Source organism: Diadema antillarum, unplaced genomic scaffold, assembly GCF_040938485.1.
Source record: "Diadema antillarum isolate AM-2024a unplaced genomic scaffold, OU_Dant_1.0 seq00000152_RagTag, whole genome shotgun sequence".
Classification (NCBI taxonomy): Eukaryota; Metazoa; Echinodermata; class Echinoidea; order Diadematoida; family Diadematidae; genus Diadema; species Diadema antillarum.
In genome coordinates, this window is record NW_027271225.1 from 97,759 (window position 1) to 120,994 (window position 23,236).

Here is a 23,236-nt window from a genome sequence, read left to right on the forward strand (position 1 = left end):
CACAAAAAAAATAAAATAATGAAATAGTGATGGCACTTTTGTACATAAACCTCATTGTGTTCATTATCTGTGTTTGTTTGTTTGGTTGGGGTTTTTCAGATTTATTCTCCACCAAAAACAACTCTCAAGCATGCACAAAACAACCCACAGTCCATCTTTCATTATTCAGTTGGAAACAAGATAATTGATCAAAACATTGTCATGCAAACAGCTCATTCATAATTTGCAATAAAGTCCACTGCATTATGATATGATGTAAGATTTAAAATGGTCCATTAAATTGGGTCACCCTAATAACAAAAGACTGAGAGGCAAACATTACGACAGAAACAAGCTGAATATGGCTCAAAATATTTCTCCTGACTGTTTGCCTTTGCTCAAGCCTTCATCCAATCATAAAATACCACATCAAAAGCAAGCTGATTACACAAAAGAAAATATTTTTTCCCATCCCCTGTCTTCTGGTTTGCTAACATAGCAGAAGGGGACAGATGGACTACGCTCTCTGCTCTGATTGATAGAGCAAGCTACTCTTAATGAAAAGCAAATAAATGTAGATGAATAATCTGGGTTCAGACCAACCAATGGCCTATTCCAGCCATACTCTCCGGATGTACTCATGAGTGCTTGAAATAACCTAATACAGTCTTTAACTGGCTTTACGAAGGCCTACATGTATGTATCATACATCACAATCGAACAGAGTTGGAAACAACATTGTACATTGTAATTTGTATGCATACTTATCCTAATGATGCCTTCTTCTTTTTCTTCAAAAGATCCACAATCTTTTATTTGGTATTAAAGTGAATAATACCTCCATTTTACACAGCTTGCAATACCAATGTCTGACTACATACAAAAACCTGTTAATCCATATAAAGAGTATGAAAGTCACTCTAAAGAAAATGGCATAACCATAACATATCATAATGCTATGTTCTTGCCACACAGAAAGGGTTGATGTCAGTTTTTTATACAATTTCATGTAAAGAATATATCATTATCCTCTTTGCAAATATTCAGCATATATTGCATATATTTTAACCACCTTGAAAACAGTAGCATATGATAGTATACACTTCAACCTGACATGCAACACAAATTTATATCAATGTTTACAGAAGGCTCAAACAAAGGAGAACAGAGTCTCTCCATGGTATGTACTATCTTTTGTAATAACTTCATGATTCAATATTCTTGATTTCCAGTATGACACTTTTCGAAAGACAAATACAAATTATCTCTCCATGCAAACAGGGTATGTTTTGTTGCAAAACAGCGGAGCGATGATCTCATTGCAGAATGAAGAATTGGAAAATGAAAGAGACCACTTCTACTGCACAAGAGTGTGCTGTCTTTGTTGTCATAGAAAACATTTCATCACTACCACACTTTTCTGTAGTATAGGCACTACACCCTTTAATAAGAATGGCATCGTAGCCATGCATTGTCCATTTTTTCCATCACGTTTATTTAGTGCTACACTCCCAGTCTGGACTGACTGCCTGCCCTACCGCAGTGATATTGAAAGAGACAGTAATGAATAATATCACTGAAAACTCAATATTCCACGGCAGACTACATGCAGCTATAATACCAATGGTTAGCGTCCCTTCAGGCACCTGGGTATTTCATTCATTTGTTTTTCTTTCACACATTCCCCCCCCCCCCCCCCCCCCATTTCTGAAGGTCATGACAATTTGAGCACAGCATAAGTGGCACAATGGTTATCAGTGCAATGGGAATATTCCAAATTGATATCTCTGATATCATTGTGTATGCTAGTAGAGTGCACGAGGCATATTTGCTTCTCACATGCTGATCAGAAGAGTGAATGCCTTTATAGTGAGTGGAATCCCTACATACTATCATGTGAGTCATCATAGCTACAATCCTACTCCATGCTGTGCATGAAATCCCAGCTCATATCACATTAAAGAATTTTGTCTTCTTTACATGCTATAGTGTCACACAATATTGTAGTTGCTGGATGTTTTGCCTCCCACTAAAATGTCTCGTTCAAACTGGTTGTCTTTTAAAAGGACATGAACAGTCTAACCACTTTTGTATACAAAATTTCTTAATTGTATTTATAGTTTTGAATAGAATAATTCATGTTCAATAATTCTGATCTAGTTTGTGTGGCATTCATATTCATTTTAAATGCAAGTGAATATTTGCAGAGTACCTTCAGGACCAAGTGTATTTCATTCAATGGCAGTTTCATATGTAATCAAAATAATCTAGACAAAAATGTTCTACAAATGATGCATAATTTTTGTGAAGGAAGTACATGTAGGCCTATTGGTTTAAAGTTTAGGATTCATGCTATTATGTCGCAAGACATTTTCAAGAATTGGAGTCAACAGCCTATTTACATGGCACAAAATTTTTGTGAATTTCCCCTGCCATTCAATGCACATAAAGTAGAAAAAAAATTCACATGTATGCATTCTAATTTTGCAAAACTCACAAAATTAAATGCATGCAAATATTCCTCGTTGAACAGTATTTGACCTACATTGTATGTGATACCTGATTCATGAAATAGTTTTCATGACAATTTTTGAAGAGAAGGTAGAGAGAAGAAACCACTAGAATGGGACTCCATGCTTTATACTGGATCACAACACACTCCATGAGAAAGCCACAGCCACCTACCAGGCACTTCAAATGCAAGGCCAACCTACCCAGCTGTGACCTCGCTGACCCTAAAAAGAGTCTTGGCATTTGCTAATTTGATGGACACATGATATGGCCAGACTGATTACTGGGCTAAAGGGCAGAGCTGGTTTACTTTTCTTTTCATATCATTCTTGATGCATACAGGACTGGACTTCAAACCCCCTGCCAGCGCCAGCTAGGTGATAGCATTATTGATGTTGGCTGATGGCTGCTGTAATAAGCCTGATACAATTAGAGCACATGTGCAAAACACTCAATCCACATGTTCACAGACCTCTGAAAGTATGTTCAATTTGTATAAATAACCCCTGTACATTGGGGTTGAGGTGAAGGTTTGTTCCTGCACATGCTAACGCACACTGAGAAAATGTACTTTACATACAAGACGACATACATGTACAAAGATCCTGATTGCAGGCACTGAAAGCTACAGAAAACTGTAATGACAACCTACATTTGTACAGTGTACACAAACAGTGCACTGGAGTGGTAAACTTCTGACAATAATGTGCTTTCACATGCGACATAACATGCACACAGATAAAGGATATCAAGATGTCAACAGCAGTACAAGAATAATCTCTACATCTTGAATAGGATGTGCTTATTTACGATCCAAAGTTTGGGTACCAAACTGATCATTTACACAGCATACCCGAGTAGATTACTGTAATGTATTATTACAACAATATAAATTCCTTTATCACAATTCACACTGTTTTATCATTCTTATGGTCATCATCATCATTTTATTATCTTGTAAGGGTAATCATTGCTCCTCCAATGGACCCTGTCATAATTACAATGTACATGTACATGTACCTATTACGATGGCAGGGACTCATTTTACATGTGTGTCAAGGGGGGCATCATGCATTTCAAACATGTCATCAACATACAGTGTAAATGAACACACTTGGTGTCATCAACATACACTATAAAAGAACACACTTGGTGTCATCAACATACAGTGTAAATAAAGACATTTGGTAGGAACTGAAATATAATCGTAGGCTCTATTGTTTTAAGAGTCCCCTGTTTGCTCCAGCACAAAATTGCTGCCTGCATGTGTACACATCAGCAAGCTTATAACTCACTGCCACAGGGCATCAACCTCTTTTAACAGTATCCTATACTATAATACTCGAAGTTGTTGTTGTTGTCGCAGCCTTATGTATTTCCTGTTTTATTTCGGCGTTGCTGGTTTCTCTATCTCCTCCCGAGCCGTCGGCTCCGGGCAGTTGCGACCGGTGCCGTCGGCCGCAGGAGAGTATCCTATATCGAATGGCGCGGGTTTCGTCCCCTCTCCGCCTCCGTGTCGACGTCGAGGACGAAAAAGAAAAATTAATTAGCTACATGCATAATGCATTTTTGTGCGTGACGAAAGAGCCGAGCGTTTCAATATTCACGGAACATGCGCTGGCCTCCTGCTTTCTCGATCTTCCATCTTTTAGCTTGCAGAGACACTGGGGGATACTAAAGATGATGGTGCAGCGAAATCTCTGACATCTTCCGGCGGACGCGCACGCACACACACAATGTACCTCGCAGAACTCTATACACACTCTACACTGTGTGTATATAGTTCTGTGATGTACCTTTGCCTCCGCCTGTTACGTGTACTGAATGTATTGACGATGGTTACACGAATCTGTGTGTGCGTGATATGGACTACAAGGGCATTTACGTACAGTTCGCCATTATTGGCGTCCCCAAATGAAAACAACGAACGTTGGTTATGTAATTGTATTTTGCACAACTGCAGAATACTATATGCAGCTCAGGTACGTCATTTAGTTTGCTCGCCGTTTGCTCTCAAGTCCGGTGTCATTGTACGCCAACTGTTTAGGACGCGGCTAAATATATTTGCCGATCGTACCCTTACATATCAGATTACACGCGCAGCTGTGTCTATTCGTTTACTGCAGAGCTGCTGTAATCATACATATTCATAAGATGAGCGGACGTAGAGGAAAACCTCGCTTTGCCGACCGCCTATTTTTAAAATTGCAAGTGGAAATAGAATGTGTGGTTCTATGGTCTATCAAACCACGTTTTGGTGACAAAAAAAAGAGGGAGCAAATGAAGACGAATGCAGTGATGTATATATTCTTCTTTCTTCCATAACATGGGAAAAATATTAAAGAAAAAAAATACGAGGTCGTGAGAACCTACTCCCACGGGTGCCTATTAAACCTGATGACTATGATCTCCCCCTCCCCAAATAATAACAATGATGATAAAATTAATAATAATAATAATAATAATAATAATGATAAGGATAATGATAATAATGATATAATAATAACAATAATAGGAGCAATAATTGTAGGCCTAATATTAATTATGATAATGTACAATCTGAAGCAGATGTAGTTCTATATTAATATGATATATCAAGCCAAGTTTTGGTGATTAAAAACAACAAGGAGGGAGCAAAATTATGAAGACGAAAATATCTTATTTTTCTCTCATAACGTGGGGAAAAGAAACATGAAAAAAAAAACACACATAACAAACCGAGGCCTTGAGACCAGCCGTGGATTCCCGCGGGTGCCCGCGTGGATGCAAGAGCAGGGGGTAATCAAAGTCATAGTGTTAATATCTTCCCGTTTCAACGGGAACAACCTGTGGGCAGAACTTTCGGGGAATCTCATTTGCGTTTTTGGTAATTTTTCCCTGAATGTTTTTGTTTTTTGCCCTGCGGAGGTGGAAATGTGTGTGTGCGTGAGGGGTGGGGGGGAGGGGTGAGGGGCAACAAGACAACTGTTGGACTTCAACGGGTGCAAATAACCCCTCGAAACTCAAGTTCTATAATAAAAGCAAGTAGTGGCGGGAATGATCCCTACCAATGGACCGGATCGCCTGGCATATACTACAAAAATGTATTATAAAATTTCTGGGAAGGGTGGTCATTTAGAAGACAGCACAATTAACGAAAGAATGAGAAGACTTTTCTTTTTATTTCTTCAATAAAAATGTGCAAAATCGTATTATGAGAAAAACAAAATAAAACCCCTCAGACCCGTGGATTTCCACGGGTGCTGCTAGTGATTTGTATAATCTTCAACTTCAGTTAAGTTACCTATCTTCTCACTTGTCAATTGCACAACACCTGCAGAATGAACGGTGGTACAGCATCCATTCTACACCTGCTTTGCTCATTCTCTACAAGTACTTTTCACCTGCATCCTGAGCATTTACCATGAGACACTCTATTCCCCTTCCCCTCCCCCCCCCCCCCCCCCCCCCCCTCCCCCGAATAATGCCGGTTAAGTGGCTTCCATTCTGTGCTTCAAAGACTGCATGAATAATGTACTACATGTAATCTACAGTCAAGCCAATTTCCACCCCTGTGAACACACCTGCAATCTACCCTGTTGTGCAGCTTGTATGTCTACTGGTAATAACAAAATAGCTGTAGCCACATCTACAATGTACTACAAAATTCCTTGTCATATTTTGGTCATGTCACCTTCTGTTGCAAGCCCTATAAACCCATACACCTTTCCAGAATAGCTTTAATAGCATCATATCTACACACAGATAGACATCTTGTTAGAGACAACATCATCCCCCCCCCCCAACAAACAAACAAACAATCAAACAAAATGTAGTGAGGTTGTCTGTTTTGGTGTTTTGATCCATTCATTGATCATTTCACAGCTTTATAGTCAGCAAAGGTTTGACATGTTTTGGTTTTGTTTTGTTTTGACCACAATATTAATGTGTCTTTTAAGTAAAGTGACCATGATACATGTACAATGTATGTCCTGGTTGTTTGCTTCATTTCCTTGATATTAGGAAATCTGTTTCAATGCTGTTGCTTTTGTAACTTTTTTTTTTTGCACCATAATGTCTTCCATATTATTTGCATTTTGACCTTACTCTGATCTACAAAGACATGAATTCAAAGTACAATGTTCAACTTTATGCATTGTTGTCCGATTCTCACTAACAGTGTTTGCAGCTGCTTCCAAGTCTGGCTTGCATTGTGCTGGAAGCCGCTCCTCTTTTTCTAGAACATAACCTTCTTTATGACGGACGAGCAGTGTACAAACAATACCTACACAGTGTTCCACCTCATAAAGCAAGACTCCATTTTTGGGACGCACCCAGCCCACGAAACAGAAATATCAAGCCTTTAGACATTGATTTGATGGGCTATGCAGTCCACAAGACCTAGTATATTGCTCAGGTGCTCGGGTTCTATGTGATTTACACATACATCTTGTAACCCATTGAGGACGAGTCAGAGTATACTCGTATTCGGGCAAATGTCTATGGGAAATGCGTGTTGCAGCAAAATCACCCCGTCCTCAACGGGTTAAAAAAGTCATGAATCTTAAACCTGATATAAACATATAATACAGTTACACTGTAGAAACAGTGTAGAAACATTGGCACACTAATTGGCACAACGATGCATGACAAACATTTGATGTTGGGAGTGGGCAGGGAAAATGACACTACTGAAATTAAAGTAGTTCACAGCAAATTTTCTCATGTCCCTGCCTCTGGAAAAACAAAACAAAACAAATAAAACCAAAGTAAACTAAAACAAAAAACTGATGACTTTGGGTGTGCACAGAATGTGGGATTGGCTTACATGTAGCTTCTGGAATAAAGATAAAGCACTCACACAAGTCCAAAAGGGGCAGAAAAGCACCCAACCCAGTGGAGGTTTGATCCAAGGAAATAGAACATTGTGTTTATAATAGTGTCAGAGTCAGAGGACCATGCTGCCTCAAATCCAGATAATGTGCATTTGATGAGATCTCCATCACAGCAACAACAACAAAATGTAGTACAAGGAGATGAGTAAAACTGCACTTAAAACAATCCTATTCTAAAAACATCCTAAATCCCCTGAAGGAAAGTCCAAGTGCACTCCAAAAGTGAGAAAAAAAGGGCAACTCAAGATACGCTATAAAACCTATAATTTTCCATCGCTGGTAGTGCACTAACAGCCTCTTGAATTAGTACAAACAGATGTTGTACCAACACACCTTTTGTGCCCTGCCAAAACATGAAGCTGCAGGGAAATTCTAGGTCAATTCACTTTACAAAAGGTGTTGAACGGAAGGAGGGGGAATGCCAGTCAGTTTAGCTTTGACCCGACATCAAAGTTCCAGTATGGCTGGCAGGAAAAGTTTCACTACACACCCAACATCCTTCAAAAGTCACAGCATCGTCAGTCATGCAGTAGAAAAAACAGATGACAACTTGAATATCGACACTAACAGGTACAACACGTGTATGTGTCAAAATTTGGTAGTATTACTATTGTGGAATGCTTAACCTGACTTTCACTTTAACTACTGTACAGTGGATGCAAACTTACTTCATAACACGGATACTACTGTGAACAGGTTTATTTCTGAACTATTACAAAAGCTGTGAAAAGTTCAGTAAATTCTGAGTCATTGCAGAGCATCAAAACAATCTTTGATCAAGAGTTTTAAACATTTCTTTCATCAGCCACAAAACAATTAATTCATCCTGATTTCTTTCATGTTTTGATATTTCTAAAAGCCATAATATTCATGCAGAATGGAATGAAAGCATTCTTGGTAAGTGTGAAAATGTCTGAAACAAACAGGCATTCCATAAATGCACGCTAGACATGGTTTGTCACTTACAGTTTTTTGTGCCGTGGTTGCACTTGTGCTCCATAAACTGAGGAGAAAGTTAACAATTCAATCATCTTCACTTCATACAACTGTAGCTGACCCTGCTGCCCAACATTAACAAAAACATTTTCATAATGAAAGCAGTAGAACTGTGTATTCAGAGTGTACATAACATGTAGATGAAAGATTCAAGCCTCTCATGATGTTCAAAGATGTAAAATAATGCCTCCGGCACCCTTTGGGCGGAGGCATAAATAGAAAACCTGCCTTATTGCAGCAGCAATACGCAGTAAGAGACAATGTGATAAAACTCTTGAATGGAAACCGACCTGAAGCCCTTAAAAAAATTGTTTTTGTATACAACTAAAGTTGAAGTATAGTTATGATAAAAATGCATCGTCCATGTACATAACATACAGTTCAACACACACATGCACATGTTCTTCTTCTTCTTGCGTATGAGACCTGCTGCTATGCTACATCTTGAAGGTGCCGCAGCCATTCCACAGTTGCTGGGAATGGGTTGGTCAGGTTAGACCCCGTTTACAGTGCGGGGCTGGGCCGAGCCGCGGCCGAGCCCAGCCTCAATTGCGAGGCCGGGCCCCGCAATTTTGTCCGTTTACACTGCCGGGCTCGGCCGCGCTCTTGATTCAAACCTTTCAATATGTTGTCGTAGTGGCGCTCTGCTTGTAAACAAATGCAAGTTGGTATTGTCTGGTTTTGAGACCCTTTGCCAAATAAATTCCGTGGCAAAGAAGTCGCCGTTCGGGCAAAGGCCTTTGCGGAAGGAAAAAATCCTTTGCAGGACAAAACCACCTTAAACTATACTAGTTTTCGACGTTGAGGGGGTTAATATCCTGAACAGCGAAATAGTACAGGCAGAGGGTTTGGAAGCCAGACTAAAATTGGCCGCGCATTTGGCCCAGTTTACATATTACACTGAGAAAAGGCCGGGCTCGGCCACGGCCGAGCCGCGGCCGAGACCACCTCCAGAGCGAGGCCAAATGCAAGGCCAATTTTGGCCTTGCATTTGGCCTTTTGCACGTTTACACTGAAGCGGGGCTGGGCTGAGCCGCGGCCAAGCCGCGGCCGAGCCTCGCACTGTAAACGGGGTCTTAGTGTGGGATCCTAGAGGTGGTCATACAAGGTATGTTAGTTAGTAAAGTGAAATGTTCGCAAAGTGTCCATGCTTTCAGTCATATGTTTTTACAGTGCATATCTCATGACTGAGCCACATGTGGTAAAGGATATATGTTGACCAAGTAATTCAGCTGTCCTAAAACAGAGGAACCTCATTATAATGAGTTGCTTATGACAACTGGAATTTTCTTGCTACTATGGTCTATGGGGTATCCTATTACAATAAAAGATAAAAACTAAAGAATACCTAGGGACCTGCAAAATTACCCTGTTACATTGTATTGTGTCATGTACAATCTCACTATATCCCACCTCCTAAAAAGAGGTTCCATTGTACAACAGTACAAATTACAATGAACTGAAAAATTCAAATTGGAAAGTTTAAATGTCTTTCTGCAAGACTAATTATCATTTGTTTCTCAAAATACAGAGTTCTTATCGTCAGTATTTGAGTGTTGGGTTGTTGCTTTTTTTTTAGGTTTTCTAAAAAGTTGATTTCAGCTGTATCTAGATACAACTCCACCCTCCATAGAGGGCTTGACAGTCACAGAGAAGGAAAGCAATTTAAACAAACAAATATCTCATTCCTCAGCAAATGGAGCATTAAACATCCATCAAGTAGAAAACATTTCAGTTGAATGGGCCATTAGGCACAGGATTTTATCGAAATAAAATTTGTTGCATCATTAAAACATATTTCCTACCCTTCTTAAACTTTTCAAAACCCAATTTTTATTACCTTTATGCAGTCTCATTGAAAAGAAATTAATCTATTCAGGAAAGTTGATGCTCTGTATATAAAATAACATGTCAATCTAATGAAATCTAAAACTCTTTTTGTAGAGACTGTTTAATGTAAACCCACTGAGAAAATAGGCTTCACAGTTTGTATTGTTCTATGTATTGTGTCAGTGGAGTGTCAAGTAACAACATGGGGCTAGTAATTAGTAGTACAATGCAATTTTTGTCAGAATATATGGATGTCGTATTCACTATTCCAAAAGTTGATCTAAACTTCTGTTTTTGTTTCTGTGTTGGAAGTGGCTGATTAGCATAAGCTATGAGATCACAGAATGTAATATGTGGCAGGAGATTTAAAAGAAATAAAAACTGAATTTTCTGTAAATGAGTGTACTGTCAGGTATGTTCAATAAATGCTGAGCTTTTGGGTGCCTTGCCCCTTCAATGCACATGATAATAAATGTTACTTTGAACAGTAAAAACAATCAGTGTCTGTCTCATTCAAATTTGACAAATCATTAAGTTTTGTTACTAAAAAATCATGTTTTCCTATGACACCGGTGATAGTCACATAAAAAAAAAAATACGATGAGGCGATGATGCCATGATGACTCTAAAACTCTATACCGACTTCACAACGTCTGCTGAGAATGAGAAGCACTAATCATAGTGTTCAAGACAAGTTTAATTACGCCCTTCTCATTCTTAGCCAACAATATGTGAAGCATTCCTTTGTCTTTCAGTTTCAGTGACATCAGCTGTAAGAAAGAGTGGGGATTCCCGAAGAGACAAGCAACATCACTTTAATACGGCTAGAACCAATTTGAAGTGTTGGACTGTTTGTGTAAATTAGGGAACACAAGTACATACGGCACGGGCAGGGGCTAAGACTTCCAGCGAAAGAGAGAGATTGCACAGTGATGTTTGGCTATAGTATGATGATTTCATATTGAAAACCCAAGACGTTGAAAAGGCATGCCCTGTCTAGAGTAATTCTGATAATTCCCTGTCTGTGCAATTTCACCCTATTCTTAGTTTCACTTTCAGATCAAAGTTTTGGGACGTGTCAGAGACAACAGTGAAACCCTAGGGCCTTGGCCTTGCTTGAACAGCTAACATTTCTAACACTGTGTAACATTTAATTGTGGTCATCAGTCCTTCCTTTCATTTCTTCTTTCCTTTTTACCAGATACTTTGGTCTGTACTGTAAACTAAATACACAGAAATATATGTCTGTACGGAGGAGTCTTAAACGTCATAGAACTTATCAGTTGTTTTTTTTTTTTTGTTTTGTTTTTTTTTTTTTTTACTGTTTAGTGTTGCAGCTCTCCTCTGCTCTGTCTAGACTGTAGCAACCATGGCCATGGTAACGCCACGGTAAGACTAACTATTCCGTGAAGCCAGATGCAGTGTCCGCGCAAAATGTCCCCAACTACACGATACACAGACCAATCTTTCAGTCATTAAACAACACATAGAGGGCTAGATCTATCTGAATTGCAAGAGAATTAGACCTACACGTAGGCCAAGATCCAGAATGCTTCAATCCCTGATTCCCTGTTGTATCATGGCCATGGCATGGCATGGATCGGACATGGTGGACACAAAACGTAGCGAACAGCAATCAGACTAGCCTGCCCGCCCGCTGCTGCCGCATGCCGGACACTCACTCATGTCTATGATCAGCGTAAATTCTGACGCTAGCGGACGGCAATAATATAAGTTTAACAGTGTTAGATCTAGCTATCCAAAGAACGCGAAATACGACGAGCCCATAAACATTTTGCAGGCCCATCAGAATGCATGGTTTCCATTTCTTTCTCTCTTTTTTGAAATTTATCGCTCCGTACAAATCCCATTCATGCTTTTGTATCAGACATTAGACGAAGCTTATGTGCCGCAAGGAGTGTGATTTGTCCTTGTGCACTCGGCTGTGGCACAGACAAACCCCTTGACACATGAGTTGACAGGCCAATCGAGCCGTTGAGTGAGAGAACCGTTTGGCAAAGACCGTGAGAATCACGACCAAGTTACTGGAATAGACAATCATATCTCATTAAAATATCAAATATACTTACGAAGTATACTCCCTTATATCAGAATAAAAGATATCGCAGCTCAAAGGGGATAATTTCCGATATAAATCCAGTAAGTATCCGAGAGGGATCGCTATAGCATTAGTACACACAGGATCAGGACAGAGCTTTCACACAACACAGCACAGTCTATGCAGTAACAGCACGTTAGATGTATCTTTCACATTGCTCGCAATCTCGCTGCTGTCCCTCATCCCGTCGCCTCTCATACCACAGCCCATCACACAGAGAATGCGTGCACCTAAAGCGGGAATCACGCAGCGCGCGTTACCGACACGCACTAGTGCAGCTCTCGCAGCTCGCTCAGCGAGAACCGCAGGTCGTCCGCTTTCGGCATGCTTGCACGCTACGATCGAATGTATGGAAGCAAGAAGGCGCTACTCCACAAGCGGCGCGCGCGAATGCAAGCGGGTGTGTAAACACGAAACGCTGCACCTGCTAAGTACGGGGTCGAGCCTGGAGGGGTGTTCCCCCCCCCCCGAAATTCTTACGAATCGCGACGCATTTTTCAAAACGGTTCTTCAAATAATTTACCGAATTACAATGCCATACGACTTGAACTAGTCTTTGTGAATACAGTATGCAGTCGACCAGAAAGAAATGAAGAAAGCAGAGAAGAAGAATAGCAAGAAAAGAAGATGCAAAGAGAAAGGAACTGAAGAAAAACAAGACTGGAAGAAGAAAAAGGAGAGAAAGATACCAATGAAGAATGTACTGTCAACAGTGGATGAATGATATAGGTCCCTGTTTTTCTTATTCATGTTGAATTATCTTTGAAAAATCACAGTAATGGGACATGAACCTTCGACCAAAGTTGAATTCAAACCCTACCAATTAATCTGTCAGGGTACAATGTTTTGCACACACAAAAAATTAACATCACTTTAGCCATTGAGCTGATGTGGTAATATACCTGCTTCTGCCATGAGGGTTTGAACCAATGAGTAGTAAAATTTTACCTCTTGTTCTGGCTGTAGTGTCTGTGTAACAATGTACCAAGTGAGCTTGCATGGCAGACGTTAACTAGCAAGCATGGGGCCCTTCTTGCAAAGTCAGCATGCAGAATACTTGTGGAGGGTTATGAGGTGACCTTTTTAATCATGTGTATGAATTCCTAAGCGGTCTCCATTTCACCGTCTGTTGATGCTGAAAGTGAGTCCCTAGCAACAGTTGCTATGATGACAAATAGCTGGTAGAAGCCAAGATGGGGGAGAGTAAGAGGAGGAAGAAGATGAGAGGAATGTAATACTTGTTGCTGGCACCTCTGGCATATTTTCTACACGAACAAGGTAGACTTATCATGATAACAAAACGGTCTGTATCAAAGAAATTCCAGTCCTTTCTGATTGTAAGAAGTAGTTTAATGACATTTTAATTCTATAAAGTTTGTAGCATGAAAAGATGTCCTGTACACCTTGGGCCCATTGCGTGAAAGTTTGAGTTGCAATTGATTGAAAACTGCATGAAACGTTCTGTGTGCAGTGGATCAGACGAGTGGTGTCATGCAACTGGTTCCAAACCTTGCAGCAGTATAAATCAGTTTCACAGCATAATGGGTACAAGTGTTCGTGTCTCAAAACCATTGCTACATCTTTTGTTTCAACCAGCAACTATCGGGTCACTTACAAAATATGATCTCATTTTTTTTTAAGATCATGTATCGGCTACATATGATATGGTGTCAGGTATCCCACTGGTGTATGAAAAAGGCAGTGCCAGCAGTTTTTAACTGACTTACCTGTGCCTCGGTCAATCGGTTCATCATTATAGTCTTCTCTTTCCTCTCAAAGGTAGCCTCCCTTTGAAGAACTATACTGTTTTCTTTTTGCCCATTAAATCAATGACATAATTGTCTTGGAAGACTTTTTGTACATAGATAGGCCCTACTGTAGCTCCAGGCGTGTTACTTGTATTTGCCAGGAAAATTTAATAGAATCAACTAAAGGGTGAAATAAATGACAACAGTTACATAGAGAAGTTGGCAATAAACAGATGAAGTAGAGCGTAGATAGTGGGTGTGGTGGTGTGTGTAGGTATATTTGGATGTGTTATTCGTTTCTGTCAGAATGATCTACCTTGTATCATTCAGTTATTTTAAAAATGTATACAGTCAAAACAGATTATCTTGATTGCAATACATTTTAGTTTGTGGACTAGAGTTTTGCAATTTCTATTGATTAAACCATTCTAATGATGGAAAAAAAAATCTGGAAGCCAGACTTTTTTTAAGAAGTGCATGAGTGTCGAAGCATGGAATGGTTCAGAAAGCAAAACATTACACAGCTACTTTCGAAGAATAGTTGGTCAATCTAAGCACTGACCATGACAGATTTACCGATTGACCACCAAAGCATGTCTGTTCAATCGTAAGTCCATTGTTTCATCTTCCAGACACACATCATGTGATTGTTACTTTATTATACATTGCAGACACTGAAGGAAAACATTTATCTGACTGAGAACGAGAAAACTGTAGATCAATGAACCTTCGTCTATATTTGGGAACGCATGGATAAAGTGTACATCACAACATGCTGTCCACGCTGCATCATGAGTAGTCTTTGCAGAGAAAATTCTTTCTTTTTTTTCACTGAAATTAGGCCATCAAGGACACACACAAACACACACACACACGCACACACACACACACACACACACAAACACGAAGAATATCCAAAGACACTAAAGTCATAGTGCACTGTATGTCTACAGATTTTTGAACACATCAAATACAAAACATCTTCCATAAAAGGGAAATCTTTGTAGGCTGTCCTTTTCATGAAGGTTGACAAGAATTGTGGGAACACCTTTCTATACAGGTTCTTATCCGAATTGTGCATAAATTCTGCATGATACTTACATATGATTCACTATATTGAATGTGCCTAGTGTAATCATTACACATCATTCAATCTGCAACCATCACTAGTCTTATTCCTGTGGTTATCATTTCTGCTAAATTTCTGACTATGATAACACTAGTCAATCATTATAATGATAATCATCATCATGATCATCATCAAACTTATAATAATATAATTGACATTGCCAATATCATTATTACTAACATGCTAAAATTATAAGCAGCAACATTAAAAGCAATGGTAGTGTCACTGATATTCTTCTGTTCTCTTGACTCTCTCAACACTTCCTTATCACCTCCAAAAATGTTGAAAGTCAAAACAATGCAATTAAATCCCAAAATGCTAAAGATGAAGTATGACTCAAGGCCAATAAAACTCAGGAACAGTTTCTTAGAGACCTTGAAACAATGTATACTTGGCTACCAACGATACCACATAACAAATAACTTTAGTTGAGATTGTTTATGAATGTTTTGGAAACCAATTGACACCAGTGACACGCACCCATGCTGGAGGATGTGCTAATACAAGCCGAGCAGAAAGAAAAACAAGGCAGTTTCCCTTTTGGCAGCAACTCCCTGTTTACATTTCATACCAGTCCCACATACAGGCTTTTAAGATTAGCTTGAACTCCATGCTTCACACTGAATTTACAAGAGAAAACAAAATTAAACTGTAATGATAGCAACAACACAACAGTAGGGAATAACTCAAACTTAGAGGCATGTAAAGAGACTGAACCAATCAAAAAAAAAAAAAAATAGAACAGAAAATCGAATAATTCAATAAGTTTAGGGGATTTGATTTGCAATGAATCAACTGAAGAGTTTTCTCGGCCATGTGGCTAAACGTTATTAGTTTTGATAATTGCTAAAAATGTGCTGACACTGTACTACTTGTTCAATTATGTAAACACTAAATTTGAAAACTGCAAAGTAAGTTTGCAATAACCTTATCTTTTTTTCCATTCAGGTATAGTGGGATATAGTATTATACACTTGGGGGGGGGGGTTAGTCCATTTGGAGACACATCTGAAGGAAAACTTGTAGCGCATAATCTCAACTTTCTACCAATCTTCAATATCATTTTCAAAGGCAGTCACTTTAAGTGTTTGGGTATTTCATTCAAACATAGGCCTAACCTTTCACATAATTCTGAAAACTTTCAGTGTCTTCAAGTATAGCACTTAATAGATCTGTATTATCTAAAGGATATTAAAAGTGAAGTGAATGCAACATAGTTTCAGTGATCAGATTTACAGAGAAACTTCAGTCAAAATAAAGCCCAAGGGTCATGTAAAGGCATAATGAAGTGTATAATTATGCAACTACCAGTATTTAACTTACAATGTATACTGATCAGATTGCTGTTGCCTAATGGACCTGCTCCTTCACTCTGTAGGTCCTATTGGCACATATTTTTTTTCTTCAAACTGCAATATTTACACATTTATTAAATGGAATAGGAAAATGCATTTCGAAAACATTGATATGATGATTAAATTTCTGTCAACATGAATATACAATGAACCTTCTTTTACCCACTACTTCGTTTTTGTTTTTCACATGTTATCATTTAAATTTGAATGCTTGGACAGCAGTATGTCCCGCCTCTTAGCAACGGTTGCCTCTATTTCCGTGGGTCTCATCCATCATGGATAACAGTTTGTAAGGGAGTCATGATCAGGAAACAAACACAGGCAGCACTGTGCAAATAAGTCCAGAGTAAATAGCGGGAACGGGCCAGTCCTTCACTGTCTGTGATCGGCAACGATGGTGTTGGGGTGTGGGGGCGTGGGGGCGTGGGGGCATGGGGGCATGGGGGCGGGGTGGTGTGGGGTCCCGACGACGTGGGGGGCACGGTTCTCCATATCTGCAGAACTTCTTTCGAACAATCGTTGATGCAGCTAGTTGGCACAGTTTGAATAAAGCTTACACTAAATCTACTATACACACATGTTGAATTATACTTTACATGTTTAAAATCTCTCTCTGATCAAGAATTATTAACTTTTTGTTTTGATTCTAAATAACGTAAAAAATTAGCAATATCTTGTCAGTGCTTTTGCCTGCCAAGTACGACAATACTCTTATCAGAGGGATGTACTCATCGGAAGAAGAAGAAGAAATATATTCATTCAGTGATAAAAGCAAAAAGACCATAAAAACATTAAAGGCTTGTGAGAATGAGTTTTATCATAAAAGCTTTTGAATCTTATTGAGATTTCTCATCTCTATCTTACAATATTTTCGTACATATTTTCATATTGCCTTTTATCTATTTGCTTGGAAATCATACAGTCTGTGTAAGCGTGGAAGTGTACACATTCAAATTACACATGTAAAATAGCACAATGGATAAACTTGCACATGCATAGGCCCTACATACGCTTACACCTCATACATACACATTTTATTTTTTACTTATTCATTTATTTATTTCCATTCATAGGGTGGATAGCCCTTTCAGCTCAAGGCTGATTTCCAAAGGGGTCCACATACAGGTAAAAATACAGCGTATACAAAACAATGAACAAATACAAACGTAAATAACTCTATACATAACAGCAAACTAAGACAAAAAACCCAAGATGTATATGATTTTGCACAGTGGTCAAATGAAAAAAAAATGAACAAATGGATTATACAGCATAAACATAAGAATAAAGTATGAAACATTAAATGGAGAAATGTTATTATACAATAGTTTGCAAATTGTAAATCAAACAAACGAACTAACTACTTAACTACTGGTAACTAACTAGTAAACCAACAAACGATAAAGAAAACATAACCTCCTCCCTTGGCGGAGGCAAAAATAAATAAAAAATAAAAAAAGACATACACATACAGTGTATATGCTCACTTCACTACATCATTTCACCCACATAACCTGCAACTAATTCAGTATGTGGGATTGCTACATCAGTTCTTGTCATGTTTTGCCTTTCAGACTCACCATTTCATAACAGCACATCAGACCAAACTAACTTATCTGATGTTTGCATTTTTCTTGCACCAATAACACAGGACAAGCAAATATAACACCCACACAGACCACAAGGATCATATTCGAATTTCCTGATAGGACCTACATTCCTGACACTCTCAAATGAGCAAGTTGTGATAGCAAACTTGCTGTATAGGTATTTAAATCAATGCTTACATTATTACATGGTGCTTTTTGTTTGGTAGCTTGGGGATTGTTTTGGTGCTTTGTTTTTGCTGTTTTTATGAATAAAAGTGATCATCATACAGTTAAAAAAACATCTGAGTTACGTTGATGCCACTACCTATCACATACAAACAATGTCAATGTATGTACAAAATCTATCCATGTATGTATTAAACCACGTAACAGAACAAGGAGGAGTTTGAAAGCTTGTTGACTACTTCAAAGTCAAAAACAAACGGGGCTTTCACATCTGTAAATTATTTTTAAGTTAATTAGGCCTATGTTGCTAAATACTATATTTAAAGCTGTTATCTTTATGTACAGACATTTTCACAAATAAGGAAGTACCAGACATTTTTGCAAGATATTTTCATGACATGACACCAAGGCTATCACAAGTGCACTGTTATCCTAGCACATGGTGACACTTTCATGCGTTGTTAAAGGACAAGTTCACCTTCATAGACATGTGGGTTGAGTGAATGCAGCAATATTAGTAGAACACATCAATGAGAGTTTGAGGAAAATCGGACAATCCGTTCAAAAGTTACGAATTTTTGAATTTCTGCTCAGTCACGGCTGGATGAGAAGACTACTATAGCTTGTGATATCATATGAGTACAACTATATAAAGAAAGTATAAAGAAAATTCAAGATATTCGCACTTTTCTCACATAATAAAAGAACACTCGACTTCTCTCTTTCTGAAGTCAGGGGGAATAATATTACCCCTAACATAAGTCAGTAACAAGTCCAAGAAATGTGCACTTTATTCAAAAAGCCAAGTTTTGTGAAATTTTCTTTTTATTTTCCCTATATCGTTGTACGCATGTGACATCGTACACTGTAGTAGTCTTTTCCTCCAGCAGTGACTGAACAGATATTTTAAAAATTCATAACTTTTGAACGGATTGTCGGATTTTTCCCAAACTTTCACTGATGTGTTCTACTAATATTGTTGCCTTCACTCAATCCATATGTATATGAAGGTGAACTTGTCCTTTAAATTCGCAGTCCAACAATGATTCCCAAAATTTGCAAAAATAACAGCTTATATAATAACTGAGTGTGTTTTTTTGTTTTTTTGTTTTTGCGGGGGAGTGGGATACATTTGAGAGCAAACTTGAATCTCATTTTTTCAAAACACGTTTCTCATGTGGAAATGTTTTCCAATCAAGTTTTAGTCGATCCTATGATCTCGTCGGTAATCTGAACCAGTTGACCTCTCTAATACAATTGAGGAGGTGGTGCCAGGTTCTACCATGTAGTTACTTCAGCCATGGTACGTGCATGTACATACATACTTTATCAAGCATTGAAATTTGACTGACAGACTACAGTGCACTCCAGTTATAACGGACACGGTTATAACAAAATTCTGGTTACAACGAAGTGAAAAATCAGGCTGCAACAGTATCCACCTATGTATTTGTATTGTTTATTTGTTTGGTTATAACGAAATTTCGATATAACAAAAAAAAAAACTGCTGGTCCGGGGGACTTCGTTATAAAGAGAGTCCACTGTATAGTGTTTTTGTCACAGCTGGTGTGAGGAAAGTCCTATGCAGTTAGCAGCCAGGACGGAGACTCAATTGTATGTCTGAACATTTGGTAATTCTACACACATTGGAAATGCATGATTTTGAGAAACTTGATGACTAGCAAGTTGTTTCTTTCCTGAAAACCCTCATATGCTTCGGAGGTAAACATCAGAAGAAACAAGTGCAAAGCTTTGTTTTCTATGAGTCATAAGGCATGCATAAGTAAGGTTTAAGAGATTACGATTAAAAACAAAATTGAAGACCAATGTTTTGACTGTCAAATTAACACTATGGTTGTACAAGGCCAGCAGAGCATTATTCTCTCTGTGACCAAAAACGATATATATATATATTTGGTCTATAGCAAATTGCTAAAAATGCTAAGAAATTAACATCTTTCCTACAGTGAATTGGGGCTTTAAAGGGATGGTATAGCATTGGTAGAGCTGGGGATTGGGCTTTTAAAATTTTGTGAGATACCAAGAAACCACTTATGAAATAGTACAGAGCATACCATTCTAAGAGGAACTCAAAGTTTATTTGATGAAAATCAGATTTGGAATGGCTTGAGACATCCAAAAACAAAGTATAACAAAGCGACAATAATAATAATAATAATAATAATAATAATAATAATAATAATAATAATAATAATAATAATAATAATAATAATAATAATAATAATAATAGTGATAATATAATAATTGCAGTTATATGGCGCTTTATACTTTTGTTTCTAAGCCCACTGCCGCTATTCATACAAAAAAAGTAGAAAACACAACAACATTATAGGACAGTCACAAAAGAAGAAGAATAAAAAACGATAATAAGAGGTGGATCCCACCTTTTATTAGGATCACTCTGTTTTGGATATCTCAGCCATTTCAAAACCAGTTTTCATTGAATAGACATTGAATTCATCTTGGAATTACATGCTCTTTCATATTTCATATGAGGTTTTTCTTTATCTCACCAAAAAGTATTAGAAACAGAAGTTATGTCTCAACCAGAACTATACAATCCCTTTAATATGGCATTATGAGTCACTGTGAAGATTCAACTACATGCCCTTTGCCTCTTACCATTCCTACACGAGACCAAACATAGTTTATGAAGAGAGCTGTGCCAACACGCTGGTCCTTGAGCGCCTAACAGTTAATTGAATACTAAAGTATCTTGGCATTTTGCCAAGATGAGCTCCACAAACTATATTGGCTGAAGAGGGAAGAAGAAGGTGAGAGAGATGGAGAGGAAAAGGAGAGAACCTTACTGAAATTATTGATTCTTCTACCAGTTTTTGGTCCAAATGTTCAAGTAACAAAGGGTAATTTTGAATGACGTAAAAAGCCTTCAAATGATTTAACAATGACAACAGAATTTAGCTGCACTGGGCGGCTTGAAAATTTGGCAGCCAAATCAGAGTTTGTGTCTCAACAACTGTAAAATTTTTGACAAAAGTTGAACCCACATCTTGAACATTATGATGCAGATCATGGCAAGAAAAATGGCATGATGGTAGTAATGATAATGATTTCGATCTAATAACGTGTTTGACATGAAACAATAATGATAATACTACTACAATTATTACTACTTATAACAATAATAATAATAACAGCAGTAATAATTATATCATTCCATTACTATCTTGTACTTTCTGTAAAACTACAGTGTTTGCTTCACAAATATGGGCTTCTACCTATAAACCAACGGTGATATAAATTGGTTATGGATTTTGAATGTTTTGTGTTTGTTTTTGTTTTTTAATCAGCAGGTGCAGACCTCTTTCACTCAGACGGGCTAGCCACAACCAAATTGATAGGTCAACTGAAAGCACTGTGTAAACATAAAACTAGGGTTAATTGATGTATCAACTCAATAATGGACAGGTGGGCCTACATAGATAAGCAGCTTTGGTCAATGTGCTAGTTTATCAACAAGTTCAAATTTTATGCAAACCTTTCTAATGAAAGTTTTTTTTTTTTTTTTTTTTTTTTTTTTTTTTTTTAATGGCCTCTAGTAACGGGCTCTAGAAAGCTTGCCTAACAGAGCAATGGCTCATACATGAAAACTAGCTTCCACAGTAGTGGAATGTATTGAATGTGTTCAGGTACAAAAAAGATTAGAAAAGGCTCCCTAAGTTTGAATATATTAGTAAATCAGTTTATTCTCACCCATTAATTGGGCTTCTACTTGCCCTATCAAAATATGTAAACAAATGTCATCTTTAGCTAAAATATATTTCCTTAAAATCTGTTTGCATATGGGCATTGTACCTGTTGTGTACCTTGTACTCTGGTGTGATTATGTCTGGCATATTTTTGCAAACTTTTCTGCTTTTTAGCATTTTATGGTATGTCTTTTATATTTGAATGCAAACCAGCATGCAATGTTTCTCGACAACTGTTAAAATCCTACGTAAGGCAATGATCAGGAGCACATAGAACAACAGGCCTGTTTACCTACGTATTCAAATTCATAGCTATATTTCCCTGGGTACCTGCAGTAGCAATGAACTATCCACTTCACCAGTTCCTACTAAATATGTTCCTACTACAACTCCAGTTTGCATGCATTGCTTGTTGCTATGTTGGGCAACTTTGTCAACAAACTCTGGTGCCCAAGAACGAGTTTTGTAATGAAGAAAATAAAGTTTAAGGAAAACAGTAACTTTCACTTGTATCAGTATCAATCACTTAAACAGAATGATTCTTGGTAAGAAGAATGTGTTTAGAATCTAAGGTGATTTTGTAAGTATGACTGTAGTGGTGGTAGAAATGCATGACATAGCAATGCACATCATGCGCCCATGCTAATCTCAGAAAAAGTATTTAGAAAATATTAATGGACAAGCATAATCTTTTATTCAGCAATGTCATTACATAAGAGCTAATTCCACATCTATTTTTCTAGTTGACACAAATATAACAGTGAAACCTTAAAAACAGACTGGTAATCATGTCATTAATCTTAGATTCAAAATAATAAATCTATTTTTCTGCTATTGTGCAAACCAAATTATGAAGTTGAATTGTAAAATTAAAAAGTAAGTTCTGTCCAACATCTAGAACAAATTCCTCACTGCTTCATCCATTCATTCATTATTCTTTCTGTCAAAACCACGTTTGTTGAGGTGAGAGTAAACTTACTGCCAAATCAAACTAATAAAGAATGGTAAATATCCATCTGTGTTTGCCATTATCACAGGCTGAGCTGCTGGAGTGCCAATTTGACAAAGCTGCCAGTGGTACAGAATTATCTTTCAGGGATGTGATAGAAACACTCATGCACTCCGCCACACTGGGAAAGCCTGGAGAATGAAGCTATTGGGCATGGCATTGTGCTACTAATGATTTAA

General features: G+C 37.9%; 2 protein-coding genes across 10 annotated transcripts in view; both read right to left on the reverse strand.

Annotated features, from left to right (window-relative positions):
* The window catches only part of LOC139727805 (protein 4.1-like), a 154,677-nt gene that overhangs the window by 81,019 nt on the left and 50,422 nt on the right, over positions 1 to 23,236 (reverse strand). The window contains exon 1 of one of the 9 annotated variants that reach the window (XM_071638778.1): positions 12,281 to 12,414. The exons of the other annotated variants lie outside the window; for them this stretch is intronic. The gene's annotated coding sequence lies outside the window, so the exon portion shown is untranslated. Of the gene's footprint in view, positions 1 to 12,280; positions 12,415 to 23,236 lie in introns of those variants that run through there. 9 annotated transcript variants of the gene reach the window in all.
* The window catches only part of LOC139727794 (venom phosphodiesterase 2-like), a 95,207-nt gene continuing 88,884 nt past the window's right edge, over positions 16,914 to 23,236 (reverse strand). Inside the window, exon 25 of the mRNA XM_071638767.1 lies at positions 16,914 to 17,046. Within this exon, the coding sequence (XP_071494868.1) occupies positions 16,914 to 17,046 (133 nt within the window). The remainder of the gene's footprint in view (positions 17,047 to 23,236) is intronic.